The 17,110-nt window shown below is 37.3% G+C and overlaps 1 protein-coding gene across 1 annotated transcript in view; it reads left to right on the top strand.

Annotated features, from left to right (window-relative positions):
• Positions 1–17,110, top strand: part of LOC129740905 (ecdysone receptor-like) — a 618,558-nt gene that overhangs the window by 584,487 nt on the left and 16,961 nt on the right. Inside the window, exon 5 of the mRNA XM_055732554.1 lies at positions 11,953–12,126. Within this exon, the coding sequence (XP_055588529.1) occupies positions 11,953–12,126 (174 nt within the window). The remainder of the gene's footprint in view (positions 1–11,952; positions 12,127–17,110) is intronic.

The raw sequence follows: 17,110 nt of genomic DNA, 5'->3' as shown, positions 1-17,110 counted from the left end.
GCGCTGAATAAATAAAATTTGCAATCCGATGCATCCAGCCGGAAATACGGGAAAATTTGCAAGCTTGAAAGGTCTGACTGAGTCACCGAAATCCATCCATCCTGGCCGAATTTCCTTGAAAGACATCGAGAGGTGCAGTGCCAAGGTATTTATGCCACCATTTGAAGAGCGAGAGACAGACAGTGTTCGTGATTTAGATTTTCGTGTGTTTTCTTCGGTCTTCCTACAACCTACAACAACATACATATATTAAATCTAATTAATTGTGCCAGAATGCATCCGAGAGTATACTCTGCCTAAGTAAATCATGCTGGACGTTTGTGCAAGTTAATGAACTTTGCTCGCCGTTCATGTCATGTTTCCAAAATTCACGAGACCTTGTCCGCGAAATTTTGCAGACATGGTCACAGCCAGTCTAAGCAGCTGAAAAAAAGAAACGAAAAATTAATGTTGTGTTTATGGATAGCAATAATTGCTCTGTGAAGACTTTGAAGATTGTTTATCCTACATCCTTATGTCGAATTCGTTGAAAGTTGGAATCCATTAGAAAGAATGCACCAACAATGACAAAAAACTATGAAAATCAATTGACACTTAAACTTTTATTCCATAATATTGGAAAAACAAACAAATTTTGTCATTGTTTAAGTTTATTTGGGCAATTTATCAAGTGAGCTCCAGTTTGAAAAAAAAAAATGGTTACAAACGCTCTAAAACAAACTGACGGTCGCCATGAATTATTTCAGTCACGAGCAACCCCCTGGCAACTTGAAGTTTCCCATACAAATCGCGTGTGCCAGTTTTTTCTGGTTCTCTGGTTCTGTCAAATCGAAAATCAAGCGACTTAACATGTCGGAAGGACACATATTGAAATATATTCTCTTTCAATTGATTGAACAAATGAAAACATGATTTGAATTTAAAAATTTAAGCTCAGTTTTATGTAAAAATGATCTGTTTTCAAAAGTTTAGTCGATGGAAACGATTCACAGACGTAAATCTGTGTGTCATTTATTAGGTCTAAAACTTCTGGACTGATCAAAATAATCCACTGATATACGGCAGTTTTTTGAAACAAGTATCCCTTCCACCGAAACTGTTGTAGACAATCGTACACAATAAATATAAAACAATACATTACTACAACAATCATCAAGTAATTTCATAAACTGCGATACATATGAAAATTTTAGAATGCCAAAACTTTCACATTATAGCAGAACATTTCCTGTTTTATGGAAAAACTGTTCCTTTACAATAAATGAAGAGGTAGATTATTGAATGTGTATAATAATTTCGGTTGAATCTTTTTTTCATTCATTCGAAATTTATGAATTTGCCTGATTCGCACCACATTTGATGATGTGCCCTTTCCATACGCATGGCTTGAAAAGTATGTAAACAAGCAGTACACATGCGACATCTGCGATTTTGAATCAGGCACACGAAACTCGCCAGAACTGTCAAGTTGCCAGGGGGTTGGTCACGAGATACCTCCAGATCAACTTTCTGGATCGTCCGGTAAAATAAGAAGAAAAAAAACCTAAAATAAAATAAAACCTCATGAGTGAAAGAAGGGCAATAAAACATTTTAATTGTCGGTGTGCTTTATGTGAGGGGCAAAAGAGTTTGGATCACACTTTTTGCTCTTTCGCGCGCGGCAAATGTTCTTGAATTTGTTGCTGCCGAGTACGAATAAAAACCAACAAAAAAAAAATTAAGAACCAAAAGAAGAAAAAAAAACTAATAAATTCAAGAATTTCATTGTCACTGGAAAAAGTGACGCGCAATGCTCCGGAATTGTCGAAGGTTTTCGCATTCGAGTGCAGTGCAATGGTCTTGAAAGTGTATGTTTCTTAGATTTTTTTTCGTCTTTCGCCTGGTACCTTTAAACTGCACATTTTTCTGTGTTTCAACTTTCAACAAAGTCATGTGAAAGGAAATGGAGCCAGATTCCGGGAAATGGAACGTCGTCGTCGTCGTCGTTTAGGGTTTTGTCTTCGGGGAGGAAGGCCTTCTGGAATGGCGGTGGTGTTGCGTTACTGACAGGCGACAATTACGCTTGACATCGACCTTGATTTCCAGTTAATTTTATATTTTTCACAGTCGTCATCAACAACTGTCTCTTGTCCCTTTTTTTTGGAACAAAAACAACGAATGCACTTGAAAGTGAATGTACAAAATTTCAGACAAAGTTGTCAACATAGAAATTGAAACGAGGAAAAACATGTTTTCAAACTTCTTCAACACTCTAGGAAAACCTCAAGCAAGGACTTAAACATTTGACTCTCAAATGTCCTTTTAAACCAGCTTAAAAGGACATTTGTAAAACAAAGTTTAGAAATCTACGCACACAAAAAAAAAACAACTGCGTAGATCATTGAACGACGGCGTGACAACTTTCTCGGATGATTTTGGGTAGATTATATTCAGATTGAAATTTAAATCGGAAAAAACACCCCCCTCCAGCTAATGATAAAAACCAGAGCTCAGAAATGTCGTCGTGGCAACTTGTAGAGAACTCGAACCGATTGAATATGATAAATTGTGCGCATGTTTTGTGGGCTGTTTTCGAGTCTTTGCGTCACGGCGTGGACACTCGATTCAGTACGAACATTCCTAGAACCAGTTCAATGACTGCTATCAATGACACAGGTCGTCCTGGGATGATCTAGTTGGGGAAATTCAGATTGAAAAGGATTTGTTTCTCCATACACGAAGTTTGCAACTGTCATGAGTCACATAGATAAGATTCCAAATGGAGTTCCGCTTGTTTTTTTTTTAATATATTTTTGTTATCAAGATAAAATTTTCAGTTCTCAAAACAAAATTACTTTAGGAAAATTTAAATTGGTGTATGAAGTTGGATGAGCGAAATAAAAAACAGAACCAAGAATCTATAAAAAACAACATTTTCATGATTTTTTTCTAGAGCTATCGTTCAAACAAATGTATTCAAATTTTTTGCATTATACAAAGCATTGTTAAAAGAACGTTTAGTAATTTTTTCGTAGAAAAATATTGAAAAATGGGCCGGTGACGGAGCACTTTCGAGGATGCCTTTTAGAAAACAGGATTTGCGGTGGACACTGTATCTCAGCACAGAATCATCTGAAGTCAAAAAATCAGAGCAAAATATTTTTAATAGATGTTTTTCTGGACCCCAACGTTTTTATTTAACTTAAACATTTTTTTATGAAATTTTTGTGGCTGTTTGAAGTAAAAACTACGATTTTTCACGAAAAAATCCGCCATTTTTCACCTGTAAAATTTCCCCAAAGTAAAAAAAAAACAAAAAAGAAAAACGTTGGGGTCTGGTATTTTATATGTAGAAAATATGTTCCAAATTTGAATAGAATCGGATAAGTAGTTTTCAAATGACGATGTCCACGGACTTTAAAAATGTGCTTTCGAGAAAAACGCGTTTGAAGTTTCTGCTCTTGCTTACTTGCAGTATTAGATAGGAGGAGATAAAGGCATTCTTGAAATGTTTTACAATAAGAAAATAAAAAATCAAAAAATCGATTTTTTGAAAGTGTTAGACCCTACCACCCCCCCCCCCCCCCCCTTAAAAAGTTTGGAATTTCAGGAATTTCACTATCTGATTCTAAATTAAAGGAAATACAAATCTGACAAATTACACTGCTTGTGAAGAGGCAAATTGAGCTGAACGCTCCAAATGAGGGAGAATCGACTGTACGCAAAAGTATCAAAGAATGTCAAAGGAAACACAAGCAAAAAAATGTAAGAAAATAGTTTTAAAAAGTTGTTTCTGTAAGTTCGGCATTGAGACTTCAGTGTTGTCTTAAACTTGGTTAAATATGCTGGAATTCAGAAATCACATCACTGTATCTATATTTTAAAAAATATCTTCAGGTTAAAAAACGAAAGAAAAACCTTTTTCGCAAGGTTAAAGTGTCATTTGTTAACAGAACCTCTAAAAATCTTTCATCTATACATCTATAGATAAGGGACAGACTGTGAGAGTAAAGTTTGAAATTTCGAAAACCAAATCCAAGTATTTTTTGTTACCATAATTGAAAATTCTTTTTTCGTGCTGGATTCAGAATAAGAAAGGACTTGATATTTATTTCTTTTTGCTATCATATGTACAAACATATTCAGTAAAATCTTGATAAGCGAAAGTCCAAGGGACTAAACTTTTTTTCTCGCTCAAAGAGATTTCCCACTTATCCAAGGCAAGGATCAAATAAATGCAAATAAGGCTTGTAAAAGCAAAAAAAATCTCGAATCAGTTCAATAATTAAAAAAAAAAGTTTTAAAACAAAGAAAAGATACACTATTTTGAAGCTATTGACTATTTTACAGTTCGTCCGTTCTACAATTTAATTTTGAACCATAATTTCACTTTGAGAATGTTATTTTTTCGATTTTCTCAGCCTAGATAAAAAAAAACTCTCGCTTATTGAGGTTTTTGATTCCCACTTTTAGAGGTTTTTTGCTATAAAAGTCATGGAACTTTGCGATTCCTATCACTTATAGAGGTTCCTCGCTTATCCAGTTCACACTTATCAAGGTTTGATTGTAATTGACAAAAATGTTTTTTTAAACCTATGTATCTCAGAAAAAAAATAGTAGTTATTCGCTTTTGAGAACAGAAGTCCAATGTCAAAAATATTGAATAGGTACCTTCTCAACTCTAATTTGTGAAAAGCGGAATCTTCTATTGAAGTTGACAATACATATTGAACATTAGACTCAGTCAATTTGGGTTCATTTTTGAATTTTACATACCCTGGGGTCTAAAAAGCTCCGTCTTGGTTCAACACTCTTCCATGATTTTTTTTCAGAATTTTTAGGTAACGTTTACATGAGTAAATTTAACTTTAGGTTTGTATGGGAAAATTGAATATTTTAAACTGAAAATCAACCTCATTTTGGTTTCTTCTGTAGAACCTAGCCTGTTCACTTTTGTGCCAATTTATTAATTCTTCAAAGGAAATTTTTCCCTTCACAACTTTATCCAAGACTGTAACATCGTATGTTATCTGGCAAAAAAGTTATTAACTGTTCAACAGGGACATGTCTTTGAGCATTGATAAACAATAAATTTAATTGACATCACTGCTAGTGCCTTGCGAAGTATTGCATAAAAAGTAGTCATGCAATATCTCGCTAGGCACCCAGCAGGGATGTCAATTAAATTTATTGTTTATCAATGCCAAAAGACATATCCCTGTTAGACAGCTAATAACTTATTTGACTAATAAGGTACGAAGTTATGATCTTCGACAAAGTTGTTCAGCGGAAAATTTCAGTACAAAATATTTAATTTTCTCATACAACCCTTTATGTTCAAATTTACTCGTGTAAACGTTACTTAAAATTCTGCAAAAAATCATTAATGAGTTTTGAACCAAAGCGAAGCTTTTTAGACCCCAGAGTTTGAGAAATTTGAAAATGACTTCAAATCGATTCAGTCTATTGATTATTCTAACGCCAAGGAGTGATACTATCAGATAAAATTTTCGATATAATTTTGCGGTTTTAAAATAAATTTGGCGACGTCTACAATCTGCAAATTAAGAATAAACTTTAAATTCGACAGTTTTAATCATTAACTCTTCGGATTACAAAACCACACAAAAATGATTATTCCATGCTAAGTGTCAAATATGTTGATCTGAAGAAAGTTGAGCTTTTGCTTAGTATATCTATTGAACGGTTCAATTTGAACCAAACAATGATTTATGTCAAAATTAAGAAAACAGGCAATAATTTTTATAGCTTTGAGATTTAAAAAATACAGTGTTTAAAAATCTTTCAAAACCGCAAATTGTTCAGAGGATATTAGGAAATTTAATGAGCAAATTTACTTAAAATAGCTATTGACTTAAGATTAAACTAAAACACCAAAAACTTTGGCAAAGAAATTCAGCAAGTGGGTGTGGTGTAATTTTGGCAATTTTTTGTTATTTGGTGTAGTTTTCTACGTTTCTTACATTCCACAAGGCGATATTTGTTTTTTTTTCATAAATTCGTTTCCTTATTTTGGCTGTTTCAATGAAGGTTTTATTAGGATTAGAAAAAAAAATGATGCCATAATTCGCCACCCAATCAGAAATGACCAAATAACTAGTGAGTTGTTGATATTTCATGATAAAATCATTCCAAATGAAAGAGCAAGACACAACTATGATAAGCTTAAAAGAATTGAAACATAGAAGCATATTTTGTTTACAAGCGTTGAGTCATCTCAAAGTTCGGATTTCTTTTCTTCGATTGAATGTTATAAAATTCAAAATATATATAAGTACTAGCTGACCCGATGTGCTTTGTTACACATTCTTAAAACAAGTTGAGTTTGTAAAAAATATTTGAATTCTTAATTTTTATTGTAGGTATAATTTTGAATTAAAGATAATTTCATTTTTCTAATGAAACTTAACCTTTAATTTTGTTTTTCGAGATTTGTTTCCATGAACTTCAATTCATGCCGAATAAAATATGAAAAAAAAATTGCCTCTCGTAACCAAATATCTTCCCATGCCAAATATGATTCCATTTTCTTGATTAAGGCTCAAGTTATTACAAAACAAAATTGTTTTAGGGATCCTCCCTCCTTCCTATAAACTTATTTAAAAAAGAGTGGTGTCTCAAATTCTAAAAAAACCATTTCTCGTGCTCAAATCGTTTTCCATGTGAAGTTTGGTACGGGAGTCTCCCTACTCTCTTCCTATATCCCCAAAGGAAGAATTTAAATTAATTATACAACCAATTTTCGTAACTTATGCTCCCCAATGCCAAATTTGGTTCCATTTGCTTGATAAATTCTCGAGTTATGCAAAAAATTGCAAAGAAATTCTTTTCCTATCTCCTCAAGTGGTACCAAATATTGATTGAAACATTTTATTTCTCAAATACTCTTCCATGCCAAATCTGGTTCTATTTGATTGATTTGTTCTTCAGTTATGTATGCCCGCCTATACATAACTGAAGGGTTCTTAACCTCCCTTCTTCCAATGAGGAAATAGGTGTGGCGTACATAACTGAAGAACATACTCATAAAAAAAATTCCTGATTCCCAAATACACTCCCATGCCAAATTTGATTCCATTTGTTCGATGAGTTCTCCAGTTATGTAAAAAGTTGTATGAGAACCACCCTCCGTCTTCATATATTCCTAAATATTCATCGAATCATTTTTCGTACCCTAATACCATATTATGCCAAATTTGGTTCCATTTGCTTGATTAGATTTTGAGTTGAGTAAAAAATTGTAAGAAAAGCTCCTTTTCTCCTTTCTATCTATCTATTGGAAATAAGGAAGTTTAGACCCCCATCATAGAAATATTTCTCGAGCCCAAATACCTCCGTATACCAAATTTGGCACCATTTGCTTGATCGATTCTCGAGTTATGCAAACTTTTGTCTTTTGTTTGGAAGGCCCCCTCCCTCCTTCCTGTGAGAGGGAGCGGTCTCAAACCATAATAGGAATCTTCCCGAGCCTCCAATACCCCTACCTGCCAAGTTTCTCGCAAATCGGTTCAGTAGTTTCCGAGGGGGGAACAGCAGGCAGGAAGAAAGATAGATAAGTATAAGTTTAAATTTACCTTCTTTAATTCTAGGAATACCAATTTTAAGATACCAAAGTTCCATAAAACAGTGCCACCAAAGGCTTAATCGGCTTAAAGTACTTATTAAGACTAAGTTATTTTAAAAATAAAATTTGCAGCAAAGCTAATGAAAATGAAAAAATTGTCGTGATTTAAAATGTATTCATCCCTGAATGTTTAGTACTTTTAATGAACAAAAGTTAGTACAAACCTTTCGCCTCTCGCCAGGAAATACTACATTTTATTTTATGTTACTCATGTTGATTTATTGTTCTGATTTACTTTAAATTAGGTCGGACTAATTTGAAATCCTTCATGGCACTTGGAGTTGAAACATCACGAGGAAGGGATTTTAGATCGTAAATTTGAAAAATCTCGAATACAAAAGGTGATACAATTCTCATCTTCTACAACTTGACTTTCGCTTTTTCAAATGTTTGAATTTTTTAAGAATTCATCAAATTTTTCAACAAATTACTTTATACTTTACTAATTTCCCCCTTCGAGATTTTCGGAAAAATCAAGAGGAGGGGGTTGACATAAAAAAAAGAATTTGATATTTGTTCCAGTATTATAGTTCCAACGAATCTAGCGATGAGATAAACGATCTACAAACGAACAACTTTTTTAGCCTTAACTAAAGTTATCTCGGAAAAGCGAGAATGATTTCTACAGATCGTTGAGATTATTGGTTTAACATTAACACCTGAGAAATTTGTGTTAAGATGAAGGAAAAAAAAGTTTTACTCTTGATCAGAAACAAATATCCTGCCGTATACTAAAGTAATACGAGGCTGGGTCATTCGGCCGAAAGTCATGAGGACGAAAGCCATTCGGCTGAAGGTCATTCGGCCGAATGGGTTATCTGGCGAATAGGCAACTAGGCCGAATGGGTTATTTGGCCGACGGTTAACCAGCCGAAGGCTGTTAGGCCGAAAGGTCATAAGGCCGAATAGTTATTACGCCGAATGGTCATCAGGCCAAACGGTCATTTGGCCGAATGGTCATTTGGCCGAATGGTCATTAGGCCGAATGGTCATAAGGCCGAATCTTCGTAAGGCTGAATCGTCGTAAGGCCGAATGGTCATTAGGCCGAACGGTCGTTAGACCGAACGTTCATTAGGCCGAAAGTATGCCAGGCTGATAAGACATATCAACGCTTGTTTGCATTTTGGGGCAAAAAGCAGTTAGTCCGAATGGTCGTTAGGCCGAATGGCTGCTAGGCCGAATGGACGATAGGCCAAATGTTCGTAAGGTCGAATGGTCATTAGGCCGAATAGTCGTAAGACCGAATGGACGATAGGCCGAATGGTCGCAAGCCGAATGGTCGAATCCGGCCTTGCATCCATTCGGCCTGATGACTATTCGGCCCAATGACCATTCGGCCTTACAAACATTCGGCCTAGCTACCATTCGCTTCAAAATGCAAACAATAGTTAATATTTCTTATCGGCCTGGCATAAATTCGGCCTTGCGACTATTCGGCCTAGTGACCATTTGGCCTAGCGACCTTTCGGCTTTGCATCCATTCGGCCTTGCGACCAATCGGCCTTACAACCATTCGGCCTAATGACCATTCGGCCAAATAACCATTCGGCCAAATAACCATTCGGCCTTATGGCCATTCGGTCTTACGACCATTCGGCCTATCGTCCATTCGGCCTGATGACCATTCGGCCTTATAATATTCGGCCAAATAACCTTTGGCCCAATGTCCCATTCGGCCTATCGCCCTATTCGGCCGAACATCCTTCGGCCTTTTAACCCATTCAGCCTAGCGACCTTCGGCCTAACATCTTTCGGCCGGATGACCGGCCCCCAAGTAATACGACGCGACGTACAAATAAGCAAAAATGATTGAAATTAATTTAAAAAAAAATTACATTCGATTTTCAAACTTTGAACTCGGTAGGTAATGACCAGGATAGCGTATGTATTAGTAAGCCAACCAAAAATTAATTATAGAAATTCCACATAAATGTATCAATTTTTTTTAAACATTAGTTTTCTAGAAAAACTACTGATTTTTTAATTCTACAAAAAAAAAAATGTTCACCAAAGTATTTACAATGCATTAGGCCCTTGTGCGTATGGAATACGTTTTTTTAACGTAGCTTTTTTAATGAGTTAAAAGAAATCTTTTTGCTAACTTCCTCATAACTGATTTTTTTTTAAATTTTGTACTATCTGAAATAAAGAAGCATTCATTACAAGTAGTTAAAAGTCATATTTAGCATGTTTTTACAACTACATTTGAAAAAATGCTTTCCGAAATTCTAATATTTGCTGAAATATTGCTAAATTGACATAGAAAAACTGACTCGTAGTCATAGAAAGCTTTTGAACATAAATTTTACTAAATACAAGTTATTTCAAGGTTTGCGACTGATCACTTATTTGAACAATAAGACCCCTCAATTTTCCATCAATTGTAATTTTGTTTCAAATCTCATACATATCGTTCGAAATTTCTTGACTAACTACTTTGACCCTGCGTTTACACGGTTCTGTCGATTGAGGTTAGGCGCAATGTTATACCTATTGATCTACCTATCTTGGGCTGTGTCTGTCGATGTTGTGGCATCGAAGTGGTTTCATGGAAAGAAGAGTTTAACTTTAGAAGAGAATTTTTCGAGACCTCTTAAATTCGAATCCAAAGAGTTGATTTTTTGCTAAAATAAAGCCAAAACCGAAGATTTAACATGAAGTTCTATTGAATATTATAGGAATGTAGAAGAGAATTTCCCGGGAAAAAAGATGCTTACAGTTGGCTGCACCTCGCAGAGCATTGGAGTGAAATTTGGAAGCTAATGAAGAAAAATGTTGGTGAAAAAGGACGAATCCCAGGTTTTCCTGTGTTAGCCATACAAAAGTAATTAAAAACGAATACAGCGATCTCAAAAGGATTTTGCATGTTGAAGATAAATTAAAACCGGGAGCTAAGTATTATTTTGTTTTGTATTTTCTCAAAATATTGTGACATTATTTTTACCACTAACCAGTTGGAGCCAATTGGAAACTATGTATGAAGATCTAGTGAAAATTCGATTCGTCAGGGAAAGAGTTTACCAAGTTCTAATGCCACGCTTTTTCCGTCAGAGTTTAGAATGTTTAATCATTCTTAGAAATCGGTTATTATGCATCATCTAACGTCCTTACGTCCTCAGCCACTTTTCTGATGATGATTCACCATGAATCTAAAATGGAACAATTTTTTTTTCATTACCTACTAATGTTTAAATTTGAACATTTAGAAAAAAAATTCCCGACTTCGTTTACTTCAACTATGGTTCATAGGTCCAACCTGAACCCAACTAGAAGAAAAACTCAGACGTGTCTTATCTCCCGAGGAACCAATCAGCAAGTACCGATCTCACAGCTGAGCTAATCCTTTGACTTTGAAGGTTCACCATCACCATCATCATCATCAGTTTCGTCAGATTGGTGAGGTATAAACAGGCAATTACGCCATAGAATTCCTTAGAAATTGTTGGAAAGTTTTTTTTCCTCCTCTCAGAATGACCCCAATTTATGGTCAGGATTGATAAGAGTATAATTGATTAGGATCAGGGTAGAAACGTTTCAATTGATGTTTGAAATTTAAACATTTCTCTTGAACATTTTTGTGGTTAAATGTTAAAAAAAATGAAAATAAAAAGATTAGTTTTAAACGACAAATTTATCACAGAGCTTTGACTTGCCAACAATGTGTAGTCGAATTTAATTGATGATCGACCGGAAGCAATATGTTACCTGCATTTGGATAGGGTTACCATCTTTTATCTTCCGTAGTCTATTAATGCAACGCCGAAAACTTATCATTCTTCTCAGATACAAATGAAAACAAAAAACTAAATTGTACTTTTACGAGAGAAAAAAGTCTACTCAAAGTTCGGTAACCTTAAGTCACATTTCTAACTCGTGATGCACGAATCGAATCAAATGAATGAATGGACGAATGAGTGGGGATAAAAAAAAAGCAGATGAGTGTGCTCAATGATCTTACAACTGGCCGGCGAATCGCAAAACAGAAGCCGGTAATTTCAACAACGAAACGTTTAATTATGCAATTTCCGAGGTGCTTCCTGAATGAAGTCGGTACCAGGTACTTATCGAAGGACAAAAAATCTGTTGCCGAAAAAGCACCGCGATTCGCAGCAGCAGCAGCAACAAATTAGGATTGTAACGATTTTCGATTGTCAGCCGAATGCATCCTTCTTTTGGGGATTCGTTTTTTTTTCTTGAGAAGGTTGTGAGGATGGGGGAATTTGATCATTGAATGTTAATGCCCCTGTTCGAATATTCAACAACCACAACTTTTGATTGTGCTTCATAAATTTCATTTCCGTTTTTTTCTCTTTCCTTTTCTCAACAGGTCGTGAAGATCTTTCGCCGTCGAGTAGTCTCAATGGATATACGCCGGATGGGAACGATGCCAAGAAGCAGAAGAAGGGTCCGACGCCCCGGCAGCAGGAGGAACTGTGTCTGGTGTGCGGGGATCGAGCCAGCGGCTATCACTACAACGCCCTCACCTGCGAAGGATGTAAAGGTCAGTATAAGATCTATGAAATATAGTAAAATGCTCAATTTTCCAATGTAATAGTTTTCGAATTCTTTATTTTAAATAATAGGTTATAATAATTCTTCGTTAAAAAAGGAAAACAAATTTTAATTTCAGTTTTGAGAATTAAAATGAAATGAAATTGCTCTAACTGATTAACCGTTGAGTAGAATTTTATGAAAATTTGAGTAGATTTAGTTCATCGTGCATTGTTTACATCCTGCGAGTTCTAACGTCTTGTGCTGTGATCAAAAATTGCGGAAATGGAGTGGAAAGAACAGCTTGTGCGTGATAAAATCTTGCCCATTCATCACGAGAACAAAAGGATCTCTCGCATCGTTCCATAACTAAAACGTTGGGAATTGCGGATTTCACGGTGTCGCGAGTGATTAAGCGGTTGGAGGAACGATTGACCACCGATCGGAAGCCCAGAAGTGAAGGAAAAAGTATTCCATACAACACCAAAAATCACAACCACGTAGTTGGGGCCTTCAACCGAAACTCGAACGCCTCCGTTCGTGATGTGGCTAAGAAGCTGCACCTGCAGAAGCTGCACGGCCATGGATAGGTTCAGCGTTCCGGTGCATGTCCGCACTCAGAAGATGTCAAAATTTGTGAATAAATTCCTGGTTTGGGAAGCCATCTGCACGTGCGGTAAGCCGATTGCACCTTTCGTGACCTAAGACACGATGAACGGACAGATGTACATGAAAGAGTGCCCCCAGAAGCGGCTGCTTTCTCTCCTGAAGGCCCACAACGTCCCAACAATCTTCTGGCCGGATTTGACCTCATGCCACTACTCCAAGGACGTGCCAAAGTGGTATGCGAACAATAAGGTCAATTTCGTGCCGAAAATGTTCAACCCTCTCGACACTCCAAAGCTCCGCCCCATTGAGAAATACTGGGCGATTAAGAAGCAGCACCTTCTTGGATTAGATCTTCTTAGATGGTTCGTCGTTTAAGAAACAGGCTACGCAAGATACGCAAACGATACTTCTTGAATAAAACAGCAGCAAATAAAGCCGATCTAGCATCAACGGAAGCTGATTACTCAGCGTTACGCAACACTCTTTTCAGGAGATATGTCAATGATATGGAGAGGGAAGTGAAAAGCAATCCTTCTGAATTCTGGAAAATTATCAAGTCTAGACGTCGTACCAGCAGCTTTCCATCGCCAATATCGTTTGACGGGCGCTCCTCCGAAACTACCTGTGAATCTGCAAACCTTTTTGCAGATTTTTTTAAGAGCGTTTATTCAACACAAATGCCACCTGCTATTAACGAAAACTTCGCAACATTGCCTGCATTTGACATCAACCTTCCTCAGCCGCTTCTAACCCAGCATGAAGTCTTGGCAGCTCTGAAAACTATCGATCCGTCGAAAGGACCAGGCCCAGATGGCATTCCGCCGTGTCTTATACTGGGCATGCGGAATCACTTGCCGAACCACTGCAAATCATCTTTAATCGGTCACTTAACGAAGGTATTTTCCCTAGCATTTGGAAGACGGCCGCTATAACACCAATACACAATTCGGGAAACAGTCATAGCGTGGAGAACTACAGACCTATTTCGATTCTCTGTTGCTTGTCAAAGGTTTTTGAGTCAATTATCTACGAGAGACTTTACAACGCTGCTAAACCAATAATAACCGAACACCAACATGGTTTCATGAAAAAAAGGTCAACGGTCTCGAATCTGATGAGCTACTCTGCCACACTCCATACCGCTATCAGCAAAAAGCAACAAGTAGATGCCATTTACATAGATTTCTCAAAAGCATTTGATAAAGTTCCACATGAAATCGCCATCAGGAAAATAGAACGCTACGGCTTTCCGTCATGGTCTACAAAATGGCTCTACTCCTACTTGACAAACCGACGAGCATTTGTGAATCTACGAGGAATCATATCTCAGCCATTTGACGTCCCTTCCGGTGTTCCCCAGGGTAGCCACATAGGACCACTAATCTTCATCCTTTTTGTTAATGATCTTGCCTGTTTACTGCAATCCTCCAAATTGATGTACGCAGATGACCTTAAGATTTATCGGAAAATCGAATCACCAGTGGACTGTGCAGCACTTCAAGCCGACATCTCGACACTTTTGGACTGGTGCAAGTCTCATGGGATGGAAGCTAATGCCAGTAAATGCCGATGCATTACTTTCTGCAGAGCTAGAACTCCACTTCGTTTTGCCTACAAAATGGACACAGCAGAAATGGAACGAGTAGTTTCGATTAAAGATCTCGGAGTTATTTTTGATCAGAAACTGAGTTTCTCAGAACACATAGCCGCCACAACCGCAAAAGCCTTTGCCATTTTTGGCTTTATTCGTAGAAACACTGTTGAGTTTGAGGATGTATATTGTCTTAAAGCGGTTTACTGCGCCTTGGTGCGCAGCGTTCTGGAATACGCCGTGGTAGTTTGGGCGCCACATCAAACAGTACACACTGAAAGATTAGAAAGGGTACAAAAGAAGTTCCTACGATTTGCACTCCGTCGACTGCCGTGGAATGATGCCGTTCGACTGCCACCGTATGCTGAAAGATGCAATCTAATAAGTCTTGAGACCCTGCGACGCAGACGAATATAAAGTCTGCTTCATTTAATATTGGAACAAATTCTTTTGCTCATTGTGGCGCTCCTAGTGGACGGATTTGGAAACTTTTTTCACCCACGTGTCGGGAAATTCATTACCTTTCACCATGTATTTATGTCATAACACCAAACGATAGCATTTTGTAAACAACCGCCATGGAAGCCGAACGGAGAGATCCAATTGTGCACAGTTTTCTTACGAGTACGAGTACGAGAATTTCTTCGAAACAGCAATGAATAATTTTTTTAATTTTTTTTTATGAAAGAGTAAAGAAAATGCTACATTTGTATGAAAAACAAATTATGAATTCGTTAATAAATGACTGAACTACAAGCAATTGTTTGTGTTCCAATATTAGCTATTAGCTATTAGCTAAACAGCTTAAAATGCCCAGAAATACCGTATGGCGTGTTATCAAGCAGTACAAGGAAACATTGACGACGGCTCGGAAGCCGCATTCGAAGCGTCGGAGTGGAACTGTCGACCGGAAACTGCGTGGGAAAGTCATCAAGGCCGTCAAGAGGAATCCCAATCTTTCAGACCGCGATTTGGCCAATAAGTTCCAGGCCGCTCACAGTACGGTGCGACGAATTCGTCTCCGGGAAGGAATAAGGTCATTCCGAGCCAGCAAACAGCCAAATCGGACGCTGAAGCAGAACAATGTGGCCAGAATCCGTGCTCGAAAGCTGTACGACCAAGTGCTGACCAAGTTCGACGGATGTAAAGTCTGCTTCATTTAATATTGGAACACAAACAATTGCTTGTAGTTCAGTCATTTATTAACGAATTCATAATTTGTTTTTCATACAAATGTAGCATTTTCTTTACTCTTTCATAAAAAAAAATTAAAAAATTATTCATTGCTGTTTCGAAGAAATTCTCGTACTCGTACTCGTAAGAAAACTGTGCACAATTGGATCTCTCCGTTCGGCTTCCATGGCGGTTGTTTACAAAATGCTATCGTTTGGTGTTATGACATAAATACATGGTGAAAGGTAATGAATTTCCCGACACGTGGGTGAAAAAAGTTTCCAAATCCGTCCACTAGGAGCGCCACAATGAGCAAAAGAATTTGTTCCAATATTAAATGAAGCAGACTTTACATCCAAAGAATGTTTGTTTTCGATTTGTTGATGAACAATATTGACTGTCCTCTACTGCTACAAAGCATCCACATTCATGCTCCAGCGAGACGTCTTCGTCAACAGAACTTTTTGTTGATTCCATCTAGTCGCACAGTTTTTGCCCAAAATAACCCTATGCATAATTGTTGTCGTGTTTTTAATGAAGTGTCTAACGTTTTTAATTTTAATCAATCCAAAGAAGTGTTTAGAAATAATATTCGTAGTCTTAGAACATAACTCATGTTTAGTTTAAGATATGTCTGTATGGTTTCTATCAAAGACATTAAATAAATAAATAAATAAAAAAAAGTTTATACCGTCCGGGCCTGTAGAGAGGGAGTTTTTGAGCTTTGTCACTGCTTCAGATATGATCGAATCCTCTACTAAATACAATCGTGCTCATGCAGAAGCTGAGTGGCGGAACATTCTTAACAGCACTCTCCACATGTTCTGGGGATGTTGAAACAGTGGCAAAGGTACAAGAGAATTTTTGGGCAAAAAGAGCACTGACTCCGCAATCAGAGTTCGCAGTGTTGCCATCCAGAAACATTTGAGTAAGAATACCAGGTTCATTCCGCTGACTTTTGACATGCTCCCAGAACGATTTTGGGTTGGACTTGAGGTTAAGTTGTACTCAGAAAAGATAGTTTTGATACCCTCGATTACTGGCTTTTTTTAAGCGGTCTTCGATATACATCCTTAGTTTGAGAGGATTTGAGCTTATGGTGATTTCTAAGGGCACATCTCTTGGCCTTCTTCAGTTGACGCAGTTCTTTCGGACCAGGGAGTCACGTAGCGGTCGATAACGAAATTTAAAATATGCGAAAAGGTTTCGGCCGCAGCATTGGGATTCAATAGATCGAGTTCAGATTCCCAGTTGATGGTGACCAAAATGTAGGAGATAATACCGAAATCCGCTTTCTTGAAGTCGAGATAGAAAGGTGTTGATTTTGTGAACTCAAGCGAGACAAGTAAAGATGGATGATGCGAAACTGCCTTAACAAACGGAGCAGGAGCCGAATCAATGGTCGGAACACGAGAACCATCGCTAGCAAAGCAGAGATCCAACATACGGCCGTTTTCGTTAGAGACTTTGTTAATTTGACGCAAGGTTGCCGTACTCAGGGAGTCTAGTATGATGTTTAAAGGCGCCGAGAATGTAGAGCACACAGGATCCGGGTGCAAAAAGCTACCATGGTTGGAGCACCACTTCAAACCGGGCATATTGAAGTCACCAATGACGAGAA

Source organism: Uranotaenia lowii, chromosome 2 (genome assembly GCF_029784155.1).
Source record: "Uranotaenia lowii strain MFRU-FL chromosome 2, ASM2978415v1, whole genome shotgun sequence".
Classification (NCBI taxonomy): domain Eukaryota; kingdom Metazoa; phylum Arthropoda; class Insecta; order Diptera; family Culicidae; genus Uranotaenia; species Uranotaenia lowii.
The sequence above is the reverse complement of the archived record's forward strand: the minus strand, read 5'-3'. Positions and strand labels throughout refer to the sequence as shown.